Below are 23,784 nucleotides of genomic sequence, written 5' to 3'. Positions count from 1 at the left end.
AGTCCACTCGTCGCAAATGGTGTGTGACGTCAATGGCAACTACGGATCGTCGTCACCTTCCCCGCGGCGAGGATGTAGTCAGTCACCCGCTCACCAAATTTCGGATCTTTCCTTCCACATGTTACATCGCACCTGCCGAAACAATGCCCGGTGTCCAATGATATGAGTGTTGTCCGCTGCTTCGATGTCCCTATCTGCTCATTTGAAAACGACCTTGCTACTTTACATGTCAGTCCAGCCAACACTTACCCTCGAACAAATCAAAGCGCCAAGGCGAGGCAGCCCAAGGCGAGCTGCTTTGAGGTACTTCGCCCTGCTTGGCCTTAACTTACTACTGGGTATTAGGTATTGCAGAATGCAGAGGTATCTATGTAATGTAACCTGCAGAGGGCAGGGGGGAGCTTGTGGAAGTTTGGGTCTTTCCACCCACCTCACTGCCTAGCATTGAGTCGCCCTTACTCCCTGCGTGCGATATAATGGTTCGATATAATGTAACTTCTCTATAACACAGTACTTTTACACAGTACTTTTGCTCTAATATGCGCCATCGACAGGTTCATTACCTTTAACAACATGACTTTGTATATAGCTACTTTGACGCATGTATCATTCCTCTTGGAGACAAACGGACGGCTACGGCTAGTGAAATTAGACTTGTGCTTCACCCTATTCGGAGAGGGTGGTTACCCCTCACCACGAGGTACTTGTTTGCCTCATGTCACTTAACCTTTCGTTGTCGACGCCCGTGGTGCTTCCCTCCCACCGATCTTCTGTTACTCCCACACCAGCTCGAGTCACATTCTCCAGACGCCACCGGGAAGGTACTGACTTGGTTGGACTTCATAAAACCCCCCTCCTCTCCCCTTTCACTGTTTGCGCAGTTTTTCCCGGTTGCCGTTTCAACCATCTTTTCCACCCTGTCTAGTACGACACGACCTACGATACCTTCAATTATCGTCACATCAACACAAGACGACTGAAAACTTCATTTGAACTAACAACACCAATCCCACAGCACGTCAAACAACATATTCCATTATGTCCAGTAAGAAAACACCCGGGCAACGATCCTACACACCCAACGCCGGCTAAAATGTTATGTTTAGACAACCAAGTCAGAACTGAGAGCATTCCCATTGATGCTGAGGCCACACCGGCTGCTCTCAATGGCGAAGCTGCTCCGGCACTTTCCTCGTCGCCAACAGGCAGACGAGCCAGCACCGACGAATGGGGTGAGTATTGTTTAACTGGCGTACCCAAGTGCCCTATGTCGGGTTTGGCATTGATACTAATCAAGTCTACCGTCGGCCAGACGCGTCCAAGGTGCCCCCGAGCCGCTTTCAGAAGCGCAAGGGTTCCATTTATGCCACACCCGGTTCCCGTGATGGCCACGTCGACCGAAACTACGCTTCCAATTTCCACGAGAAGCACACCGAGAAAGGCTACGCCAAGTCACCTTCGAAATAGTTCACGACTATCAAGAAAGCCGAGAGAAGCCCTCGTTTGAAAGGCAAGTCTTGCCTGCCTTGAGCGCATGAAACATTGTGCTTAGCGGATTATGGAAGGAACCGAGATTCAGATCAGCCAGGCTGGGAATGAGTCAATGAGGAATGAAATGAATTTGGGATCGGGAATCGTCTTGAAGTCCTGTCTGTATGATATTACCTAACTAGTCAATCACCGCCGCGCCGATAAATTGATACACGTTATTCGTCAAGGTCATCGATGTCGATAGCATCCGGGTTCGCTGCCACTGCTGATGTCTCTGCTGCACTGCTCGTTTTGGTAGCGTCACTGGCTGCCACGAATCCAGCCGGCGCTTTTGCCTGTCGTTCGAGCGCCGCCATGGCATCGGCCACCTCGGGATCCGCCGACTCATCTGGCCTCCGCTGACTACGAGCAAGAGCCTGCGATGCAATAAAGTTGACGTCGGTGTTGTACTGCGCCTGCACGCTCCGCTTGATCCGCAGCATTTCTTTGAACGTGTCCTCGTTGCCATGCTGTACCTCAAATGCCTCCCATTTGACCCAGAAGTCTGGGCTGGTTCGAGGGTCGCAGAACTGTGACGCGTGACCATAAATAGCCCTCGCCCGATCAATCTCGCCAAGGCGCTTCTCCATATCGGCAAACTTTAGGCACATGTCCCGTGCCTCGTTGTCGGGTAAAGTGGAAATGGCTTTTTCGTAAATTGGTCTTGTCGATGGTAGACCAAAGTTTGATGCTGACTTGGTGATGTAAAAGTTGAACATGTCTGCTCGGTCCTCGTCTGCCACTGCTCTCGTCGCGCGCTCGTAGATTCGCATTGCGTGTCTTGCAAGACCCCGCTCTTCTTCCAAATTGCCGTACATTAGGTATATCACCTTGGCAAACTTCGGCGGGCAGTCTTCAATGGCTTGTTCAAACAAGTCGCGCAAACGCTCAATACCAATCTTGCGATCAACAGCCTTTGTCAGGTAAAGGTTCCACAGCTCAAAAGCTACGGGGTAGCTGAAGAGATCAAGACCGCGTTCGTAGATTTTGAACGACTCCTCGTAGTACTGGTGCTCTTCAAGGAGATTGGCGTAGTTGACAACCGTTTGCGGCGTAGCGATCCGCAGCTCAAAGATGCGCTCGTACACTTTTCGTGTGTCTTCCAGGGAACTAACGCTTTCCACTAGGTCCACGTAGAAACTCCATAGCTTCCAACTCTTGTGCACCCGCTGCTGCGGCGACAACGTCTCGTCAAAGTAATCGACTGTCGATCTTTTCGGCGCCTGAACGGCCTTAGCCATGATCCGAACGGCATCGTCAAAGTTCTCGTTTCTTAATTCCATCTCGGCCCATTCAATCCACATATCGGCCAGCTCCGCGACCGACTTGAATGGCACCTTGATGGCCTTTTCCATGATGATGCGTGCATTTCGCACGTCTCCCCCGCGCTCATAAAACTTGGCGTAATTGGCCCAGAGCTGATGGAATGGCCCGACTGCCTTTTTTGGCTGGATTGTTGCAATAGCGGCGGTGTACGTCTGAACAACCTCGAGCTTGTTGTCACCCCAGAGCGCTACCCTCTTCTCCCACTCTGAAACGTTGTTGGGGTTCTGTCGCAGGACAACATCATTAAGAAGGAAGGGTCTTCTGTCCATGAGTTGCTCGAAACGCATCATTCGTATGTCGAGTTCAAAATCTGCTTCCTCGTCGATGATGCCCCTGTCTGCACGGTCTGAAGCAACTTCCATGAGGGCGCCGATGATGGATTCTTCAAACTCAGTGTAAGAGTCGAACACAAGTGTGAAGTCTCTGACAGTCATCACTGTAGTGATTGCTTCTTCGAACACGTCTCTGGCGCGCTCGAAACTGCCCCTCCGAATCCAATAGGTAGCCAATCCGCACCAGAGCTTTCCACGTTGATCGGCAAATCGGATGATACCGCTCCTTACGATTCTGTCGACATCAATACCAGTTTCATGACCAGTCTCAACCTCAGCCGCGTGTTCGACTATCATATCCACCATTTCGCTCCATAGCTCATAGTGTCCCTTTCCATGCTTGCTGATGAAACGCGGATTGTTAAGGATGTCGATGTATTTCTTGACGGCCTCGGTATAGAAGCCAACCTGTGTGAGAAGCTCAATGAAATCCTCGGCGTCCTCGGGATGAATCTGCATATAGCGGCGCCACACCTTGACGGCGCCGATTCCCGCAACTGAATTGACAAATGGTTTGTAAAGGGCCCAAATTCGGTTGTGTTGAGTCAGCGGCAGTGCGCGAAGGGCTCGATCGAAGGTTCGTCGTGTGCTCGTGATGAGCGGTTGTTGAACCAAGAATTTGAGGTATAGTTCCCATATGCGAGGCATCTTATTCAAAAGAATCAGCGCACGCTCAAACAGCGCGTTTACCTTCCGATACTCCGCCGCAAATATCGCAGCGTTCAACTTCGAAACATGTTTGACGCGGAAAGTAAGATACTGCCAGACGGCGTTAGCACTTGAAAACTGTCATATAGCTAGCCAGTATCGCCACATACCATTTTCCAAAGCTTGTAGGATCGCGGTAGTTGAAAGCAGGCTCGCTCGAGCACGAAAGCGCGCTCATGTATGGTTCCATGTTGGGACTTGAACTGTATATAGGCAAGCCATGGCTTGATGCTTCCGGGATTGCGTATAATGTCCTGCTCGTAAACGGAGTCTTCGTCGCTCTGCGGCAGATGGTTAGCCTTTTAGAGGCAATGACGGACAGCCCAAGGTGGAAAATGGAAGGGAGTGTGATGTAACTTACGACCAGATGTAGGTCAGGACGCCTTTGAGAACCGTTGACAAGCACGGAAGCAGGCATCTTGTTTTCAGGGCACTTGCCTAGAGGCCATGAGACACAAGAGAGTGACAGTCTAAGCGCTGAGCACCTTGACTTTTGTGCGCTGGTCGCGAGGGGGAAATAATTGGAAAGAAAGGCGACGCGAATCAAATTAAGACCATAGGCGCGACCTGCAAGACCGTTCTTCGCAAAGCAAATGCCTGGCAGTCTTTCGCTTTAGGCCCACAAGGCCAGAACTACTGAGTTACGCTTTCCATGCATATGGTCCACTTTATTCGTAAAGCCCGGTTATTGGAATATTTCACCGCGATGCAAGCATTGGTCCACGTTGAGAGTGCCACAAGCCTTGAGCCCCTGATAAGCCGGTCCCACTTGCCAGCTTTATCGCTCGCGCCAGTCACGGCTTGCGCCTGTAACGACAGGTACTTTACCTACAAGGAGCCACTGGAGGCACTCAGCAGGCTCGCCAGTCGGCTTGAAGCACTGACACCAACGAACAACGTCGGTCATTGACAACACCTTCCAGCTCCTCCTTGTCCACTCAGTTGAAAACGCCGCCCTGTGCCTAAATTCCTCTTCTTCTCGTTATCACGCAAATCATCGTTGATAACCTGAGCTATTCTTCATACCTCGTCGATTGCAAGACGCTCAACCTCCCGATCAAAACCGATCTCAACCACGATGTCGGGCGCTCCTGTAGGCCGAGGACCATCCGAAGCAGCCATGCTCAACGAGACAGCTAGCTGACATGAGGATGCAAATGCGTAGGACCGAGAGGCCGTGTTCCCCACGCGCCAGTCGCTGGGAATCATGAAAGCTAAGCTCAAGGGTGCTGAGACAGGCCACAGTCTGCTGAAGAGAAAGAGCGAGGCCTTGACCAAGTATGTGTTCAAATATTAGGAGTATGAGGCAAGGCGCGGTTTACTAATAAAAGATGCTACACAGACGATTCCGAGGTTCGCGGCTGAATCTCTTCCGAAACTGTTATGCGCTGACCAGGCGATTGTGCCTAAATAGAGATCACAAGACGCATCGATGAGGCCAAGAGAAAGATGGGACGCGTGATGCAGATTGCCTCCTTCTCCCTAGCCGAAGTTACATATGCTGTGGGCGGTGATATTGGGTATCAGATCCAGGAGTCGGCGCGGTCAGCTCGGTTCCGCGTCCGCACCAAGCAGGAAAACGTTTCCGGTGTTCTGCTTCCAGCGTTCGAAAGCTACGTGACCGAAGGAAACAATGACTTTGGTCTGACGGGCTTAGGCAAGGGTGGCCAACAGGTCCAGCGTTGTCGTGAGACATATGCCCGTGCAGTGGAGGCCTTAGTTGAGCTTGCGAGTCTTCAGGTACGCGGCAGCCAGGCGCTCTATTAGACTGACTGCGCAAACTAACAGGGCCAAGACTGCCTTTGTCATTTTAGATGAAGTTATCAAGGTCGTCAACCGACGTGGTATGTCTTCCGATGCATATTGAGCTCTGAGTTTTGGACTAACATAAATGTAGTAAATGCTATGTGAGCAGTCTTCGTATGGCTTGTGTTAAGCATCAACTGATTATCCCCAAGCGAGCACGTCATTATTCCCAGAACGGAGAATACCATTAAGTGTATGTGTTCCGCGAAAAGAAAAAGAAATGAAAGGTTGCTGTAACCTAATGAGATCTGACCCTGATCCAGATATCAACTCGGAGTTGGACGAATTGGACAGAGAAGAGTTTTACAGATTGAAAAAGGTACGTGCCGCCTCGCTTAAATTGTGCAACAATAGTTGTTAATAGGCAGTTTAGGTCGCGAACAAGAAGCAAAGAGACACTGCAGCCACCGATGCAGAGATCAAGGCTAAAAAGGCTGCCCAGGCTGTAGAAGAGAGGGGTGACAGCTCGGGACCAACGGACCTTCTCGCTGCAGAGGAGGACAATGACGTTATTTTCTGAACACGCCTCACACTTTAAGATGGGGAGACTGGGCAGGTTTTATAGCCAGGGTAGCTTGTGTGGGCGCTTTTTTTCTTGCAAACATTCATACCGTCTCAAACACTGTACCCTACACGCCAACGTAATTATGAACACAAATTCAATATGGCGCCTTACTGCCGTTGGTAAGTGACCTTGATAGTATGCGAATCCCCAAGTACCATGCCAGCTGTATTCTCCTTCGCCGTGATAGCACCTTGTTCGCCTTCGTACTCGACGAAAGCGATGCCGCGACGACCAGGTACCAACCTGACCTCACGGAAGCCTTCAAAGCGCCCGAATATGCTGGTAACAGCCTCGATATCATAGTCTTCGGGCAGGTTCTGCACAAATAGGATCTTGTTCGGGGGCAAGTACTCGTCGGGGATGACGGCGGCCGTAGAAGGATTCGTGGACTTGAGACCAGTGCCACGGGCGACCTTGGCAGGGCGGTTGTCCGGCGCTGCAGCGCCGCCTGGGCCGGGTCGCTTGAGACGCTTCTGCTCCTCGGCAGCCTCGTAGGCCTTCTTCTTGTCTAGTGGGAAAAAGAGGCAGGTGTCAGCAGATCGTTTGCGTGAAAAGAGGGGGCTGCATCGCGAAAAGGAGAGGGGGATAAACACGAGTACAATGTTGACTGCTGTACCTTTCTCGGCTAGACGACGACGCTTATGCAGCTCAAAGTCTTCCTCGTTTCCTGTAGTCTTAACCGTCGCGTCGCTTCTCGTCCGCGCCAGCGCCAGCTGCATAGGCTTCTCGAATAACTCGAATCCCTGGACCTCTTCGATGGCCTTGCGTGCGGCCTCGGGATCGTCAAAGACAACAAAGGCCTGACCCTTGGCCTTCAAATTCGTCTTGGCGACAATGTCAATAACATTGCCATAGTCGGAGAAGATCTGAAGGAGCGCATCCTTCAGCTGGTCAACTTTGGCGCGTTCTTCGAGGTTTCGCACGTATACTCTACAGCAAGGGTCAGCCAATGGCCCGACGTGTCGAAGTGCAATGACACGTACGTAGCAACAGGGAGACCGGACGCCATGATTACGATGCAGTAGGATGGTCCAGATACGATAAACTTGGGATGGAATGCAAGATCGTAAAAGTCGCAAAGTGAAGTTGGTTGGCAAGGGCGAAGTTCTGGAGTAGAGGGACGTGCACACCAGAGAATGAGCGGCCAGGTACCTCACCTTAGGCAATTGGAGAATTGCTTAGGGTGAATGTACACTAGTGCTCAGAAGGGGGTACTTTAAAAAGTGGACCGGCCGATGCATGGTTGCTCCAACAGTGGACCGCTAATCCATCAGAGTCAAGAAGAGTACGGTTAGGCCCTCGATTTAAGGTGCTATAGAGCCATACCAGCCCAGACCGGATAAGAGGGACTACAGTCATATGAATAAGCCAGTCAGCTGCCGTGTAGAGCATGTCTACTTGCAACTGGTCCTGCGTGAGTATTTGGTTTTCGTAATGTTACATGCTACTATCCTAGACCAATAATGCTAAGTCCAGATGGTCAAGTCCCTTTAAATGATCCGAATCCTTGTGTCATCCTATTACCAGATGAGATGCGACTGAATGTGCTCAGTACCATCCTGTCTGAGGTAGATTGCCATGACCGTTGGTGGATGTACCGCTCTGCTAACCCAACGATAGCATCGGCAGCAAAGACACCGAGTTTGTCCGTTCAAAATGCCCCATGCTACCCAGCTACCATATGTACATAGCCCGCGAACCCTTCGGCTGCGAACGTTTGTGCCTCGAGGCCTCCCATGAGAAATTTCTATGCACTCGCCTCAGCCGCTGGCGCCTGTTCTTCTACACTTTTGGGCTCCTCCAGAGCCAAGTCACTCTTCAAGTCCGGCAGGAAGCGGTCAATTCGTTTCCATGTCTCGCCCCAGAGATTCTCTTTCGAGGCATCTTTGCTGGGAGAGACTAGATAGCCGCTGCTTGCCATGAAGAGAACCACGTTCTTCAGGTTTTCCCGAACTGCCTCCTCCTATGCTCTATCGTCAGTTATCGTACCCGCGCCATATTTAACACCGGCTGACTTACCAGACTGTCGCCCTGACCGCTGTTCATCAGCCGGTCCATGATGTCGATAATCTTGACCCATAGATCCAACATTCCGTCCCATTTCGAGAGCAGCACAAGGTATTGGAGAAAGACTTTGCATAGCAAAGATGCAGCCTGTACTCGCATTTCGCTCATGCCGTCCCGGTCTGATGAGAAGACCTCTGGTTTCAGCAGCTTATGAATCAGTGGGAATAGAACCTCGCCAAAGATGGCTGTCCACTCTTTGTGATCGCTACAAGTGAGGTCAGGCGAGAGTAGCGACCGCTGGAGCGAGGTAAAGGCCAGGAGGCGAACATCTCGGCATGGGTTTGTACATTGTGCAGTCAATGCTTGGAAAATGGGTAGCCAGTAGGCAGACCATGCTTCAAGATTGCGTTAGTCTCAATATTCAAGCCATTCACAGGGCCAAAGGTGCGGATTTACCTTCCTTGCTCTCAAGATGAGACTGTTTCATCAAAAAAGGAATGCGCGCTGTCATGTTGTATATAGTATTGATCGCCTTGGAACCACGTGAAATGGCTTCATTGACACTGTCGGGTGTTGAGTTGAGGATAGAATGAAAGAGTGCAAGTACGAACAACTCACCTTGTTTTCTCGCGGGTTCCCTCCCGAGCTTTGAGTTGCTGGGCGTCTAGCTTGCGTTCCGCGATTACAGCCCTTCCAGCTCCCGAAGCAAAGTCGCCAAGAAGAGAGATCGCCGCTTCATAGTTGTCTGCAATGATGGCGGGCGGTGCACCTCCGCAGCCCAGCTCGAGGATGTCAAACACGAGTGGCGCGGAATCCTGCCGTCCTGATAGTGCCCGCATGATAGCCCAGAAGTCCGGGGAAGTCATAATCTCATTGCGCAAGGGACTGGGTTCATCGACACAAAGCTTCAGGCCCTGGAGCACCAACACTGAAGTCTTCGCGAGCACATCTTTTGCAAAGCTCGAGATCGTATGGAGCAGGACCGGTACATTGATGTAGTCATGAGCCTAGATAGAATTACACGTCAGATTTAGGGGGGAAGCGGGACAGGAGAAACCGAAAACATACGTAGCTAACTTGTAGTAGTTTGAGAAGGTAAAAGGCGGCCCTTGAGACAACGATGTAATGATAACGTCCAGCATCTCGCAGTACAGCTTGCAGTGCCTCGATGACTCGCTTACCAGCAAGCTGGACTGTGTCTTCGTCGCGGAGAGCTAGCACCGTGCTGAACTCTAGTATATATGCCATGGCAGGGTCATACACAACACCTGTCTGCGCCGGTTTCTGACCATTCATGGGTGGAGCTGGCACATTATCCGATTTGACAACTATGACAGTGGAACTGTGGTCTTCAGGCAGCGCGTCGAGTAAAGCATCCACTAGAGGCTCCAAGTCCTGAGGCGGGAGTTTGCTAGATTCGACCGGTCAGCGATAAACCCAACCGTAGGGTTGCTGACTTACGAGATGTTGGCAAAGACGTTGCCCATATGGCACGAGTTCACACAGTCGACAGTGCATAAGGTGCTCTCTAGTTCTTCATCGGATGGTTCTGGAGGGTCGTCGGCCGCATAGCTGGAGATATAGCTTGTGAAGGCGGAAAAAAAGCCCGTGTCCACAGACTTTGCTGCCCGATCAATGACTTGAGAAGGTGTTTGCAAAGGGATGGGACTAATGTCCAATACTGGCGAGTCCGCGGAGAAGAAGGGTGGAACTAGAGAGTTGACGAAAAGGTTGAGCCAAATCCGAGTGATCTAAAAGTCATTAGCTGCATCGCAATAAAGTATGGAATAATGAAGGCATACGTGTTTCCAGCCGTCTTGGATCAAGTCCTCACTGCCAGTGACGACACGGAAGAGGACCAGGGTGGCCAGCTGCGCCCTGAAGTCCCTTCCAAGTTTGACTGCTAGCTCGCTCACCATAACACTACTCTCACCAGCCTGGACCTCAGTGTTCAAGCTCGTGTTGAAAGGGATCTCAGTGGCCAACGTCGTCATATGGCTCAGCGAGTAAATGATCTGGTCAAGAGCTTCAGTGTTCTTGTACTTGGCCGCTATCCGTGCGCATTCATCGAACCCTGTGACGATCCTGGCGAAAACTGCATCGTCGGTGGCGGACATGAACACATATGACAGTGTGGATACAATGGGCCGCCACGTTGAAGCGAACATGTCGGCATCGTAGATGTTGGTGTCGCAGAGAACCAGTGGGTGCACCGATTCTGACTTGACGAGGAGCTCGCGCCAAGCATAGTCAAAGGCATGTTTGTTATCGTGCTCGTCAGGTAGAATAATCTCGTTGGTCCTGATGTTGTCAAAGATTTCTTGAAGGTACTCGGGCGCGAAGTCCTTGCCGTCGTTAACTCCCCTCAGGTTTCGAGCAAAGTCTTCTACAGTCATTCGCTTCTGGCCCTTGAGGTTGGGGTTATGCTGGTCGGTGTTCAACATGATGATGGCGTACGTCAGGACGAAGACGGCATCCGCATTAGCGACCTCAGTTGGCTTCGCCTTGGAACAGTACTTCTCCGCGAAACAAGTGACGATTCTCTCAATCAAGGCTGATTCGCCTGGGAGTCTGAATGTCTCCAAAAGCCCCCTGAGCGCCTCGTCCACTCGTTTCTCCGAGAAGTCGAACTGGTTCATATACGCCTCCAGCACACTCTCGCTACCCTTCTTGGAAAGATATTCACCGAGGACCTTCTTGGATACCCGGGATGTCCCCTTCAAGAATCTGGCAACTGCAATTGGATCTTTCACATCCTCGATGATGCCCTGAGCCTCGAGATACGCGAGACCACCTTTGGCATTCTCATTGAACTTGCTCGTTCCCTTGATGATTATTTTCTTCTTCCGCCTTTGCTCTCGTAACTCAGCAGCGTCTTGGTAGCCGTCAGTAGTCGGCGGTTCATCAAGCCTTTCAGCTATAAACTGAATGTATCTGAGTAACGCATCCAAGCAAAGGGGCGGGACACTCGTTGTGCTCCAAGTTGCAGAGTCCGGTAGGGCATTGCGTGAAAGAAGACCGATCATGTCTTCGCACAGATCCGCTCGATCGGCGTCGCAATCGTAGTTCACAAAAAGCTCAGCCATAAAAGTGGGCATTCTCGACAAAACGCCAATATTTTCGACCATAGCTTGCCTTGCGTCGGGCTTCCTGGCGCCCCCCTCAAGACCAAGTTTCTGCCGATCCTTGACCGGTACTGGCGTCGAGCGCCCGCTACTTGTTTGCGATGGTGGCGGCTTGACGAGCTTCGGAGATTGGGGAATGCCAGCGTACAAAGATGGGTCGATGCCGGGTTCACGAGGTATTTCCACCGACGGGTGCAGGCATGCGACAAGATATGAAAGGAAAAGCTCTTGCTGTAATTTGAGTACACCGCGGCATGTGGCTAGCAGTGTCCCGGCAACAATTAGGGACTCTTGCAAGATGGCCATATTGTCAGACCTGACGAGCTGGAAGAGGTAGCAACAGAGCCTGTCCTCCGCGATGCCAGCCAAAGCTGGGTGCCGTGCAATAGAGGGGCCGGAGACTTCAAGGGCCACGTGGATGATTCGTAAGGCCATAACTCTCATCGTGTCAGTGTGCTGGCGGTCGTTAGGGTCTAGAAAGTTGACCAAAACCCGGAATAGCTCCCTCACGGAGGGTAGCGAATAGGGGCGGAGATCCAGAGAATCAGAACTCTCTGCACCATCGGCATCAGCATCACCCTCCACATCGCCGCCTGTGCCAACGTCGGCCTTGCTGTCCCCGGATTCCGAGGTTCCCTGAGACCGTTGGTTTGGCTCCAAAGTTGTCGAGCTTGACGAGGATACTCGCACGTCGGTTTCAGAGTTCGTCGTTTGCAAGCCTGCTGTAGTGTTGGCGGCTGGATCCATCTTAACGCTGTCCATATCCGCGATCGTCTGCTTATCGAGAGCATCGGACTCGTCACCAGCCTCAACCTCAAGGTGCTTGACGTCCTCGAAGATTATTTGGCACATGCGGACCATGGATGCTTCAGCTGTTCGGCGGAGAACAGGCGAGAAGCGAGGTTGAGAACAAATTGCTAGCCCTCTGCCCATCATATCGCATACACTTTCGTCGCTTAGAATATCACCTCCTGGCCCTGACATCATGTCCTCCATCAGGTGGAGGATCATGAGCAGAACAACTTCTACTTGGCCAGAGTCGCTTCCATCGAACTGGCAGCGGGTGACTGCTGCAGACAAGGACTGCATTGCGAGAGCGAACCGTGGGGAGGCAGGGCTGATGAAGCCATACGCCAAGAATTTGCGAAGAGCTCCTAAAGTAAGGATGGTTATAGGCGCGGCGGTGCCTTTGGTCTGAATTATTTGCAAGAACGGATTCAGCAGGGACAAGGCATCGATTGAATGGATATCTACAATGCGCTCTCGTTAGTCAACCCGATCCAGCAAGAGATGCAAAGTGAGAGGGGGTTTGAATCCTACCTCTGACGCTGGCCAGTTCATGTCGTAGCTTTCCGAACCCAGCCATCAGAGGGTTGTCCTGTATGCTGCGGCCCTTCTTTCCTCGTAGGCCCCATCTGTTGGCAGAGGCGACATCCTGAGAGCCGTCGATCCCAAGGTTGGCACCGGAGGTCTTGGGAGCACCTCTTGACGACGGGCTGGGTGACCCCAGGTGAATCGGGTTTGGATTTCCGCCCAAGATAGCCGACACAGAAGAATGCGGTGATCGCGCATGTTTATGGATCGCGGAGGTTATCGATATACACTCGGACATGACTAAAGACACCGGGTCTACAGCCACTGAGACAGGACGACTTCGATATTGCATCCTAGGCGGAATGGCAGCAGAAGGGCCAGCGCCTCGGCGGGGGTCTAGGCCGGTATGGGCGCCGACGGCAGAGGCCGCTTCAATCTGCTGTAAGGCATCGGCATCTCGACTCATGGTCTGGTGGACTTGGTGGTTGAATGTGCGCAATATTCGTTCTTGGGTGAGCTCGATGCTCTCGGTGGATGAGGACGGGGGGGTCGACAAGGAGGCCGGATGGACAAACTCGTACAGAGTCGTATTCCTTACAGCACAGTCGGAAAGAAAGAATTCGTGAACAGGCAGAGATGTTAACAATTAGGCTCCTGATCTGCGGTTCAGAGCGTTGGGACTTAGATGTCTTGTCAAAGACAGCTGTCGCCAAAAAAGGGTTTCCTTGGGCGTGGAATTGACCAGGTTGCAGATGGAGCTCCCATGAGGTACCTTGGGAGTGGACAGGACCGGGCTGTGCTACTTAGTGGTTGTATGGCATCTAAGGCGTTAGGTACCCCAAGGCTGATGGTCCGTGGCTGGGCGCCTGTCTATACATGCACAGTGCGGTGCCTTCTGTGTCTTTTTTTATGGATATCTTACACTAGGTGCTGCAGGACTGCGACGCTACTTAGACCCACGTGACGACTATTGCCCAGCTAGATCTGTCTCCCTCTCAAAAGTTGTCACCCTTCAAAGCTCTACCAACAACAAATTGCTAGACATTGAGCATCATGTCTCTGGTTTACATGCTATAAATACAAGTTTGTAATTGATTATATCTCGTGATACCGTAGGCCGCCCATATACCTGACTGATATTGTGCCCGTTCTGTACCCCCGTCGAGACCAACGCCATTCTATAACATCCCTTTGCAGACCATTCAAGGGTAGATATTATACACAGAGAGAAAGGTACTAGAAGGTCAACCGTACTTATACATCCCGCAAGACACATATATGTTGTCTGTTTAAAGTCAGGAAGAATTGCCCTTCAGTCCCAAGTACAGATCTCAACAACGTCCAACTGGCCGGGCTTGCGCCATTTACCCTCCTCTTCAACTCTCCGGTTTCTTAGCAAAGCCCCCGTCGTTCGTTTCCTTCGTTTCCTTCGTTTCCTTCTCTTTCAGGTCTTTAGATTCCTTCGTTTCCTTGTCCTCAGTCACGAGGTTCTGCATGTCCGACTTATCCTTCTCCCATTGGCTGCTGGCATCTCCGAACTGTTCCTTGACCTTCTTGGCCTTTTCAGCCTTCTCTTCCTCTTCTTTCTCTCTCTCCAGCCTTTCTTGTTCCATTTCCTGTACCATATTAAAATTGTGCTCTCCATCTCGCTTTAAGGGGTTTAGCATACCTCCATGTGTTTGATGTCATCCACGCTGGGCTCATAAAGATGCCAAATCGTGTAGTGAGGTAGGCCGACGACGGAGTATTCCATCCGTTTTGCCATCTACAGGGGATGGTCAGTGGGACTGTCCCATTATCTCCAAGCAGAGCTCTTACCTTTCCGAACCCTTCTGTTTCGGCGTGCTTCTCAAAACTGAATGCTGGGAAGTGGACCCCTGAGCGGAAAACTCGAGCCTTGGCCAAAATGCTGACACCTCCCACTCCATCAATCTCCATCTCCATGTCTGGGTCGCCGTACGGATCCCGCAGGTATGCCAGATGAGGTCGCCAAGTGGCGTACTCAGCGTAGCCCTCAACAATCACAGCGTCCTCGTCAAGCGTGTCCGCGAGAGCAAGTGCTGTTTCCGATTCTTGCCAGGAGTTTAAGTCGTATGGCTGTTCTCCCCCAAGCCAGTCTGGCAAAGGACGCCAAACATCTAGGACTGATTAGCCTGGTCCTCTTCACTGATGCGTATAATTGAGCTTACTGGGAACAATTACGTCCTTATTGTGACGCATCAAATCCTCGAGAATGGTAAAAGGAGCCGTCTCGACATCAACATCGCGCCAATACACCCAGGAGTGATATGGTCGCAAGGCCGCACTCAGTAGCCAATTCCGGGCTTGCGCCATCAACTTTCTTCTGCTTGCTTGGGCAGCAAAGCCATGGCGACTCTCGACATCTTGGTTGACCTTTTGTCCAAAGTCCTTCTCGATGATGGAAATCTCCCCGTACGGCTGCTTGGCGTCCTCGTCGGCCTGGATCTCCTCAAGCATGTTGGAGAGAACCTCAAGCGTGCGGTCCTTGGAGTCGGAAACGAGAAATGCGAGGTCGATAAGGTGGTGAGGATAGGTAAAATTTCGGAGGTGGGAGAAGAACATTGGCAGATGGGGCTCGGCGTCGCGTAGAGGAACGCAGAGAAGGATGCGCTCCTCGCGCTCCCAGCCCCGAGCAGTTCCTTGCACGTTGCTAAGGTCGTAGTATCTAACCGTTTCTAGTTGCAACTCGTCGCTGGCGGAAAGCAGGCCGAGTGAGAAAATCGACGTCAGTGAGGCTCCCGGCCAGATAAAGACGAGGAAGAAGATGATCACAGCGGCGACGATGGCCAACCGAGTAACTAAGCGCTGTCGGCGACGATTCGTAGGCGTTGTGCCTCGCGGCTGGTATCTGTCGGATAGAATAAGAGAGTCAGTAGTGCGAGGCGCAGAGAGTCAAGTAGGTACTGGTGGTACAGTTGGCATTACCTATGAGGCGATATCTCGAAGGTGTTACCCCTTGGGTATCCATTGGAGTAGCCGCTCGAGTGATGCCGGGGCATCACCTTCGAGGTGGCCGAGGATGCATATGATGGCAACATCCAGGGCACTGGTGGAAGTCCAATTCCCGATCCCGAGCCGAAGGTGGATAGTTGGAACGGCAACAGAGCACCTAGCCCAGCCCTTGGGAGTTGTGAGGTTTAAGCAATTGGGAGCATCTATATCTGGGGAACGTATGCTGCGATCGGGCTGCCGAGAAAAGGATTCTGTGCCAGGCGGGGCAGAAGTAACAGGGAGAGTCTTGAGGGTCGTCGAAGCCGCGATCGTGATGGCTAATGGACAGGCGTCGAGGGGATGGGGAACGAAAGGGTCGCGTCGTCGGGTATGATACAGGGGAAGGGAGATTCAACTGAATACGGGTCTGGATCTGGGTCCAGTCACAGTTGGCTACGTATTATTTTATTTTCAGGATGCCATAACTGTCATCTACCTGGCCCCTGCACGGACACTGTAGGGGTACAGCACCACAGCTTAGCGTCCTAACCCACCAAAGGTAGGGCGGAAGACCAAGTCAAGATGTCTTGGTTACTGCGGGGCGCGCGATATGATTGGCCCAATGTTCGGGACAGGTGCATCCCTCAGCTCACGTTCACCTGCATGTCGGGCATCTTTTTAGCAAGCTGTAAGCTAACCGGCAGCCATGAAAGGTATAGGTGTGGAAGGGGGTTGGTTGTAGTTGCCAGGGCCGAGGCACCGCCACTATCTCCTTACTGGTGACCTCTCTACCTACTTAGGTAGGCGAAGATTGTCAAACTTGCCCGCCAAGTCTTGGGCTCCTAAGACTCCCTTCCATTTGTCTTATACCAGGACACAGTGTTCTATCGGCGCTTGCATTTAGAACATCCGAACCCATCTGATTGTGTATTCTTGTGTTGTGTTCCATGGGAGAGCAGGAACAGACCATGGAATATTACGAAGCTGAGTTACTTGAGCAAAAGGTGACCCAAGACAATCTAACTCGGTGAAGGCCGTTGCTTACTGATCGGCCAGCCGCAGCTCGTCGGTCCCTTAAGTGCGGGCAGCTAAAACCACGAGCGAGACTGAGTTGGGCCATTTCGCAATGGGGTCCGTCATGGTTCTTTGGACTGTCCAACTTGCTGCCTCTATTCCAGTATCCGCAGAGTACTGTCGCATAATACTATCTCCACACTGTTGCGGATACAGATCGCCGTACACGAAGGTCTGCGTAATACAACAAAAGGCCACTCGAAGTGGGATCTAGGTAGGTAGGTAGTTGGCGAAAATTGGGGCATGAGGCTCAGCCAGGGAATTTCTTAAGATAGCTACGGGCACTAACCACACAAGCCTCTGATCAGGTTTGTCCTGGACAGCGATAGCGCCCTCGTCCAGACTGCCTACATTTGCAGGGCCTGACAGTACGGGGTTGAGGCTAAAGACAAACAGAGATAAGTTGCATCGCCAAACGGGCATTTTGTTTAACACCAATCGCGCCCAAACGCGCGATTTCGGCCAAAACTTCTACATTTCAACCCACATGCGAATTGTCAAATTTGGAAACCAGGCCAACCATAGTACATCACATCCCCCTTTAAAGGGATCGAAAGTTTCGAGGGAGAGAAAATGGAAAGAAAGGCACAGATACATTACCTTGATTGTTTGCGTAATCAGGCGTGAAGAACACCATCACCCCTAAACGAAGGCATCGTTAGCAAGAGAAGCAAAAGACTGCAGTCATTTAATCGACAGAATTTACATCGGGTCAGATAAGCCAGTGTACGCATTCAGCCTAACCGGCCTCAACCACACGGAACCTCAGAACGAAAAACCGAGGGCCAAAGCGCTGAAGCCAAATTACGATCCCCAAGGGAATCAACTCCACCACCATCCTTACCCCTCCGAAGAGGAGCTCCAGTGTGGGAGAATGGCTCGGCAGGCGTGAAATAGTTGAATGGATAAGCTATTGTCATCAGGGAGACAGGCGAGGGACAAAGCTTGAAAAGCAAAATAGTATAAAAAGCCTTACCATTGTGGAAATTCGTCTCAGCTAAGAGCGAGCACTCAGTTCAAGTTGCCCTTCGTCCATTAATTTAGACGTTTGAGATACTTTTTGCCTATTACTAGTAAATCAAAGTCAGCAGACTGATTCGTCTTGAAAAAATCCAACAGTGGAGTAAAAGACATGTCGTATCAGACAAAGTTTTTTTGGTATATGGGTATCATCACAGAGCTCAGTAGCAGAACTGAATGAAAGAGTTTTTCATCATTGACGTGGGTATAGGTGGTAGCAGCGGCTGTAGCATATGTCGACTTACCAGGTTAAAAATATCTTTTTTGTACGGCATGTCCGACTCAGATGGCAAGAGAGCATCCAATTCCGGGCCAAGAACCCTAGATAGTAAAGTCAGCACTTGCCTCCAAGTGTCATTGAGAATCTTTTGATAGAAATCCAACATGGGAGGAGGGTCAGATGGTAGTGCATGTTGTTCGTGCGCTCAGGTGATCGCGTGAACCAGTGGTATGGTATACATCAGGAAAATGGAAGACTGAAGCGGGAAGTTACCGAAAAATAAAACTTACCATCTGAAATATGGCTTGTCGCAGGGCCTCACGGCTGCAGCATCTTTGTTGCTGCTTACCACGACAGCTAAAAGCAAGTTGTGGTTGAGGTTTGTAGAAAAGGGAACGAAGCAAAAAAATTTGAGCTTGAAGTATTTGCTGACTATATGGCTTAAAGACATGTATCCACACCAGCTCGCTTCCTCTTAGAGTGGGGTTAGTTTGGATGTATATATGGAATTAAACGGGACCAGGCAAGAGCTTGCCAGTAAGGCACTTGGTAAAAATTCACTTCAGCTCTTACTGAGGCTGCCTCTCAAGTCATACTTCCACGCAAAGGATCAGAGTCAGCCTGTGCGCCAGCTCCAAATCGCAGCACGAATTCAAGCAGAGGAATTAGCAACAAGTCAGTGACAAAATCGCATCGTCAGTGAACTGCACGATCGCCTTGCCCCTGCCCTCTGCCTTGGCCGAGCATCTAGATACCTCTCATACCAATCAGTTCACCAACAGCCATCAAACTGTATCAGTATGGCCGATCGACGAAGAATCAATGGGCCACCCGGTGCAACATTGCCACCAGTTTACGAAACAACAATCCCTGTTTCTATTCCTAGAGCAAGGCCGGCAAACGGTGTGCGAGGACTTTGTTAGTTCAACACTCAGTTTCTTATTTTTTGTGCCTGATGATACTAACCATACTCAAGTCCTCAAAACTGGCGTGACCCCCACGGCGTCTGGCTCGGCTTACATGGAGATCGAGCAACCCCAGGGCCAGGCCAATTCAGACTCCAAGGTCAATGGCATGAAGCTCATCTGCACCGTTCATGGACCTCGCTCATTGCCTCGATCCGCACCATTCTCACCTTACCTGGTGCTCTCAACCCACGTCAAGTACGCTCCTTTTGCCACGCGTCAACGCCGAGGCTACCTCCGCGACTCAAGTGAGAGAGATCTCAGCGTTCATCTTGACACTGCTCTTCGCGGGGTTATCATTGCCGACCGATGGCCGAAAAGTGGCGTTGACGTTATCGTCACCATCATTGAAGGCGACCAGGAACGAGAGGCTTCTCATGTTCAAGGCAATGCGGAATGGGACATGATGAATGTTCTTAGTGGATGCATCACCGTCGCTGCGGCGGCTCTCGCGGATGCCGGCATCGACTGCGTGGACATGGTCACAGGTGGCGTCGCAGCACTTGTCGCTACAGATGACAAAAACACGGTAGCAACGCTAGTTGTTCTGGACCCGGTGTCTTCGGAGCACGATAGAATATTGGCTGCCTGCTGTGTCGCTTACTTGCCCAGTCGTGCTGAAATCACCAATCTTTGGGTAAAAGGCCAGCTGTCGCCGACCGACCCTTTGCTTCATACAAAGCTAGTGGGCCGTGCAATCCAGGCCTCGAAAGGAAACTACCGAGCGGTCCTTGAAAGACTCCAGGAAAACCAGCCACCTACTAGCTAGACGAATCAAACTCGTACGACGTACCAAGGCGACACCGTACTCAAGGACCACAAGCCATCGCCAGCTGCACTCTGCTTCAACTGAAGACGCAGTTGCCAACCTAACAACTGTGCAGGCAGAGCATCCAGGCAGTCTGGGGTTGTACCGTGGCGCGTCCGTGGCTGCCCTGATAGACATCCTTCGGGGACTGAGTGGCAGCCATTAAAGCATAGCTTGCATGTAAAGGGGAACTTGGTGACGGGTTTCCCGTCACACGAACCAGAGGCAACACGGAGTACTAGGGTCGCCGTTATGGTTTACGGGTCTCTGGTACAGGTGTAAAAAGTCTTTATCCGCCTGCAAACCCAGCGATTGGCAGTTTACACTATCCAGACAGCTGGAGGCTGGGTCCCGTGGAAGCTTCGGCAAGCAATGTATTGCAAAATGACTGTCGACGGTCAGAGATGACCAACACTGCAGTCAAGGGCAGTAGGACGGTCTTTGGTAGGCATGTTATACTATGAGATGAACCAAGCAAGCTTCCGGTGTTATCTGCGTCTCTCGTGTGCTACATCCGAAGATGAGCCTTGCGGTGAAATGTCTACGAAACAAATGTCGAAGGCCATCTAATGCTGCTTCGGTGCTGCTTCTGCGGTAACAAGGGTGACTTGCCAAAGACTATCGCGGGTGTATTTGCTCCTGTATTCCTTGTGTTGAGGATAATTCCAAACAGACTCTGCGATGGCAAGCGTCCTAACCGCCTCGGAGTTTTGCATGATGACCTTGGTAGGTGGTTGATCACATTCAATATCAAGTAGCACAATACATTCATACCATATTCTATCTAACTACCTAGATTTCCAATTTCGTGCGGCTTCGCTCGGGGTTACGAACTAACTCAATCAGGTTACCGTTGCCGGTATCCCGGGATTCAATGATTTTGGGGACTATTGGGCAAGCCCGGGGGGGGGGGCTGGGCACCTGAAGGACTTTGAACGTGCCTCCACTTTACCCCGATGCAAGCACCACAAGGTACCTTAGGTAGGCAAGGCGCCTCTCATGTGCAAACAGTCCAACCCCGGTTTCCAGTTCCCTGCCACAGTGAGCTTCGCACTCGACAATAACCCGACGTCCATCTCATCCGAGCTTCCGTCCGTCTCCTCACCAACACCACTACCAGTACTACCACCACAACTACCCACCCCATCCGACTCTGGAGCCGTTCAGCCAACCTCGACTGACTCCGAACTTGATCGTCGACAAACGCGACCGACTACAACCTTCCGAGTTAGAGACTGGTTGCATTGTTCATTGTTTACACCTGACGACCCGTCTTCTGATCTCTGTCCGCATCATGTTCTTCCGCCTTCGACCCCACCGCCTATGATTCGTGTCGCGACACTTCCAGCCGCCTCGAGCGATAAGGCTACCGGCGCTACCCTGGCCGTAACCCGATTTTGATACTGGCGTTCTCTACAGATGACCATGGAGAACCTGCATGCTCCTGCTTCTGCTTCGCTAGACCATCCCAGGGTTTGGCAAAACCTCTCCCTGTGGACTGCTTACCAGTTCCAACACGCCGTCAACATTACAAAGCTCGCCCCGTCCCTCGAGGATCTGGTATGGGCTGGTCCGAGAATGGTCAGAAAACTCACGGCCTACCTACCCTTCCCCGATTCCCTTGATGGTCTTGGCCAGAGAATTATTCCCGAAGCAACAGGATCCGGAATCCTACACACAACCGCCGCAACGACTGCTGCCTTCAGCATGAATATTCCCCCTCCCATAGCCTACCCCCAAGAGCATGGGCCTGCTGCTCTATCGGACCCGGATACTGGTGCCGCAGCCCCCAAGTTCACCATGGAAGGCGCCAAAGGACTCGGCAGCGTCTTCAGCTATGCCACAAGTAAATGGGCCCTCTGCTGTATCGCCATGGCCATAGTCCTCAACCGCACCCATATCTTTGCGGCCACACGCCGTCGGTTGCGTCTCACACTTCCCTTTCGGCTTTTCCTCCGCGGGCTTCCAGTCGTCCTGTTTCTGGTACAGGCTCGTGGTCTTCTGCGCTCAGTTCAGTGCCAGACATCCCCTGATTTCTCGGAAATGCGCTGGGGGAATACAAGCAAGAGCTCCGAACTCATGTTTTCACAGGCTGGAGGCTTTCTCCACACCATGAGCTCTGCGCTGTTGCTGGGTGCTTCAGACGCAGAGTCCTGCAGGGCCGTGGGTATGGTACCAGCGGAGATGGAAAACTCGGCGCAAGACTTGCGAGGATCGTTATCTTTACTGTGGCCGCTCTTTGGGACTTTCTGTCTAAGCCAATTCCTGGAAACCATCTCTTGCGCTGTTCAGGGCCGCCCTGTGTCTGCTGAGACAGGCATGACGCTATTTGAGCACTCTCTTGCCTTTGCCGAGGCCGACGCCGCCATTAGCAATCAACTCGGTTGGGGCTTATTCACTCAATCCCAAGCATCGGAAGCCACGTCAAACTCTGGCAGCAGCATTGCAATCAGTCGTTCCATGATCCTTAGAAGGGTCAACACGTCACCAGAAGTTTTATTAGTTGCCTTTCTCTCCACTATGAGTCACATCACTAGTCATGTGTTGGGAATTTTTAACCTACAGGCCAAATTCCGCCTTATCAGTACCGGCTTCTGGGGCCTCTGCTTCATGGCGAGTATCCTGTGGAGTGCCATTACATTTTCCCTGGACGATCCAGCAAGGCAAGGCCTGCTCAGGTTTCCCACGGTTTGCATCATCGGCTTCATTCCTCATGTACTCGTGCTCGGTGGCATTCTGGTCTGTCTTTTTATCTATCTCCTGGCGCTAGGCTTAGCTGCCCTTACCCCAGCAGATGGGCAAACGGGCCAGAGGCTCACTCTTCGCGAGCGACTGTCTCAAGCTCATGGGAATATGCAGGCCAACCTTTCACTGTCCGATATCCGCATAGGCATGGAGATGGATTTCTACACGGCATTATTACGGACCGGCTTCGGCGCGATTACTATGGCGAGCGAGGCCGTATATCTGAACGAAGACAGGGACGTCAACATGCGACCACATACATGGCTTGAAGAGGAAAGGTATCGTGAGCTTGAGGAGTTGCGAGCCCAGTGGATTGGGGCTGGTGCTACCGATCCGCACTACGACACTGTAGGCACTATTGGCTTAGTGCCAGTAAAAGACGACCATTTGTTGACCACGAACGGCTATGCCCGCGAACGAGCAGCGCAGAAAGTGCCCAAGTCTCGGTCAGGCGAGCGGAGATTAAGGGACGGTGTTGGCGCTGCGGAAAGGAGCGGCAGGTGGTTGATGGCACTGGATTTCCTCATGAATATCAACAGACTGATATTCCGAGCTTGGGCCACAGCCACCCTGAAAATCCTCTCCAAGACGGGCATTCGTCCACCACAGTTTTTGCTGTGGATAGTTCGTCGCCCAAAAGTTGCTAACGATACAAGGAACTCCCAACTGAATGGTGGCGGAACCCGTGACCACCTATCTGCGGGCCTAGTCGAGTCAAGCATGAATATTCCTAGGATTGATGCTGTTGATGTTGAGTCCGAATTCAGGCAGCAGGCGTGGAGAGGAAGCCAGAGTTTGGCCCCAGTCAATGAAGCCGATCTTGACTCGACACTTTATGGGTGGTGGCTTAAGGGTGGTTGGTGGGGTTCGATGGACAACAGCGGCGAATATCAACCAGATGCGTCTGATGACGAGGATGATGCAACGAGCGTCATATCTTTCAGCACCGACAATAGCGAATGGGAGTCAGATGATGACGGGCAAAGAACACCAACGCAGTCTAGGTCCTGGGGCTCACGTGAAGTTACGCCAGCCCCCGAAGATTCATTCCAGCTGTCAGATCTAGCACGTCTGCTTCACCCCAGTAACCCTGAGGAGAGAGAGGAGGCACACTCACTGGCTGCCCATCTGAGTAGCAACAGGATTATGACCAGATCCCAGTATCGCAGATCACAGCAGCTACAAAAGACGATGATACTTCAGCCTGTGGGGAGGGTAACTCGTATCATGACGCGGCCGGCCAAGATGACGCCGGATGAGGAGGCTCAGCGTTTGGAGTTGCTGCTG

General features: G+C 51.7%; 8 protein-coding genes across 8 annotated transcripts; 4 read left to right on the top strand and 4 right to left on the bottom strand.

Annotated features, from left to right (window-relative positions):
• Positions 1 to 1,038: 1,038 nt before the first annotated feature.
• EsH8_IX_000689 (uncharacterized protein) lies at positions 1,039 to 1,467 on the top strand (the record flags this gene model as incomplete). The annotated part of the gene is made up of 3 exons (XM_083267025.1): positions 1,039 to 1,045; positions 1,107 to 1,232; positions 1,313 to 1,467. The coding sequence occupies 3 exons, from the start codon at positions 1,039 to 1,041 to the stop codon at positions 1,465 to 1,467; spliced, it is 288 nt and encodes a 95-aa protein (XP_083130590.1).
• A 239-nt stretch (positions 1,468 to 1,706) lies between these two features.
• On the bottom strand, positions 1,707 to 4,314 carry EsH8_IX_000688 (mRNA splicing protein SYF1; the record flags this gene model as incomplete). Its single annotated transcript, XM_083267024.1, has 3 exons — positions 1,707 to 3,947; positions 4,007 to 4,177; positions 4,258 to 4,314. 3 exons carry the CDS (start codon positions 4,312 to 4,314, stop codon positions 1,707 to 1,709), a joined length of 2,469 nt encoding a protein of 822 aa, XP_083130589.1.
• A 660-nt stretch (positions 4,315 to 4,974) lies between these two features.
• EsH8_IX_000687 (H(+)-transporting V1 sector ATPase subunit D) lies at positions 4,975 to 6,222 on the top strand (the record flags this gene model as incomplete). Its single annotated transcript, XM_083267023.1, has 8 exons — positions 4,975 to 4,989; positions 5,062 to 5,178; positions 5,313 to 5,636; positions 5,692 to 5,740; positions 5,794 to 5,803; positions 5,855 to 5,895; positions 5,966 to 6,021; positions 6,076 to 6,222. The coding sequence occupies 8 exons, from the start codon at positions 4,975 to 4,977 to the stop codon at positions 6,220 to 6,222; spliced, it is 759 nt and encodes a 252-aa protein (XP_083130588.1).
• Positions 6,223 to 6,374: 152 nt separating this feature from the next.
• Positions 6,375 to 7,276, bottom strand: EsH8_IX_000686 (U1A/U2B'/SNF family RNA-binding protein; the record flags this gene model as incomplete). Its single annotated transcript, XM_083267022.1, has 3 exons — positions 6,375 to 6,775; positions 6,884 to 7,197; positions 7,251 to 7,276. The coding sequence occupies 3 exons, from the start codon at positions 7,274 to 7,276 to the stop codon at positions 6,375 to 6,377; spliced, it is 741 nt and encodes a 246-aa protein (XP_083130587.1).
• Positions 7,277 to 8,014: 738 nt separating this feature from the next.
• Positions 8,015 to 13,179, bottom strand: EsH8_IX_000685 (uncharacterized protein; the record flags this gene model as incomplete). Its single annotated transcript, XM_083267021.1, has 8 exons — positions 8,015 to 8,230; positions 8,287 to 8,669; positions 8,731 to 8,837; positions 8,893 to 9,281; positions 9,343 to 9,685; positions 9,736 to 10,025; positions 10,077 to 12,649; positions 12,720 to 13,179. 8 exons carry the CDS (start codon positions 13,177 to 13,179, stop codon positions 8,015 to 8,017), a joined length of 4,761 nt encoding a protein of 1,586 aa, XP_083130586.1.
• A 910-nt stretch (positions 13,180 to 14,089) lies between these two features.
• EsH8_IX_000684 (Anp1-domain-containing protein) lies at positions 14,090 to 15,772 on the bottom strand (the record flags this gene model as incomplete). The annotated part of the gene is made up of 5 exons (XM_083267020.1): positions 14,090 to 14,329; positions 14,383 to 14,478; positions 14,532 to 14,851; positions 14,903 to 15,582; positions 15,660 to 15,772. 5 exons carry the CDS (start codon positions 15,770 to 15,772, stop codon positions 14,090 to 14,092), a joined length of 1,449 nt encoding a protein of 482 aa, XP_083130585.1.
• A 3,007-nt stretch (positions 15,773 to 18,779) lies between these two features.
• On the top strand, positions 18,780 to 19,713 carry EsH8_IX_000683 (exosome non-catalytic core subunit MTR3; the record flags this gene model as incomplete). The annotated part of the gene is made up of 2 exons (XM_083267019.1): positions 18,780 to 18,897; positions 18,956 to 19,713. The coding sequence occupies 2 exons, from the start codon at positions 18,780 to 18,782 to the stop codon at positions 19,711 to 19,713; spliced, it is 876 nt and encodes a 291-aa protein (XP_083130584.1).
• A 1,464-nt stretch (positions 19,714 to 21,177) lies between these two features.
• On the top strand, positions 21,178 to 23,756 carry EsH8_IX_000682 (uncharacterized protein; the record flags this gene model as incomplete). Its single annotated transcript, XM_083267018.1, has 3 exons — positions 21,178 to 23,105; positions 23,154 to 23,581; positions 23,659 to 23,756. The coding sequence occupies 3 exons, from the start codon at positions 21,178 to 21,180 to the stop codon at positions 23,754 to 23,756; spliced, it is 2,454 nt and encodes an 817-aa protein (XP_083130583.1).
• Positions 23,757 to 23,784: the final 28 nt, after the last annotated feature.

The sequence above is a fragment of the Colletotrichum jinshuiense genome, chromosome 9, assembly GCF_051148585.1.
Source record: "Colletotrichum jinshuiense chromosome 9, complete sequence".
NCBI lineage: Eukaryota > Fungi > Ascomycota > Sordariomycetes > Glomerellales > Glomerellaceae > Colletotrichum > Colletotrichum jinshuiense.
Note: the sequence above shows the minus strand (reverse complement) of the source record. Positions and strands in the feature narration are given on the sequence as shown.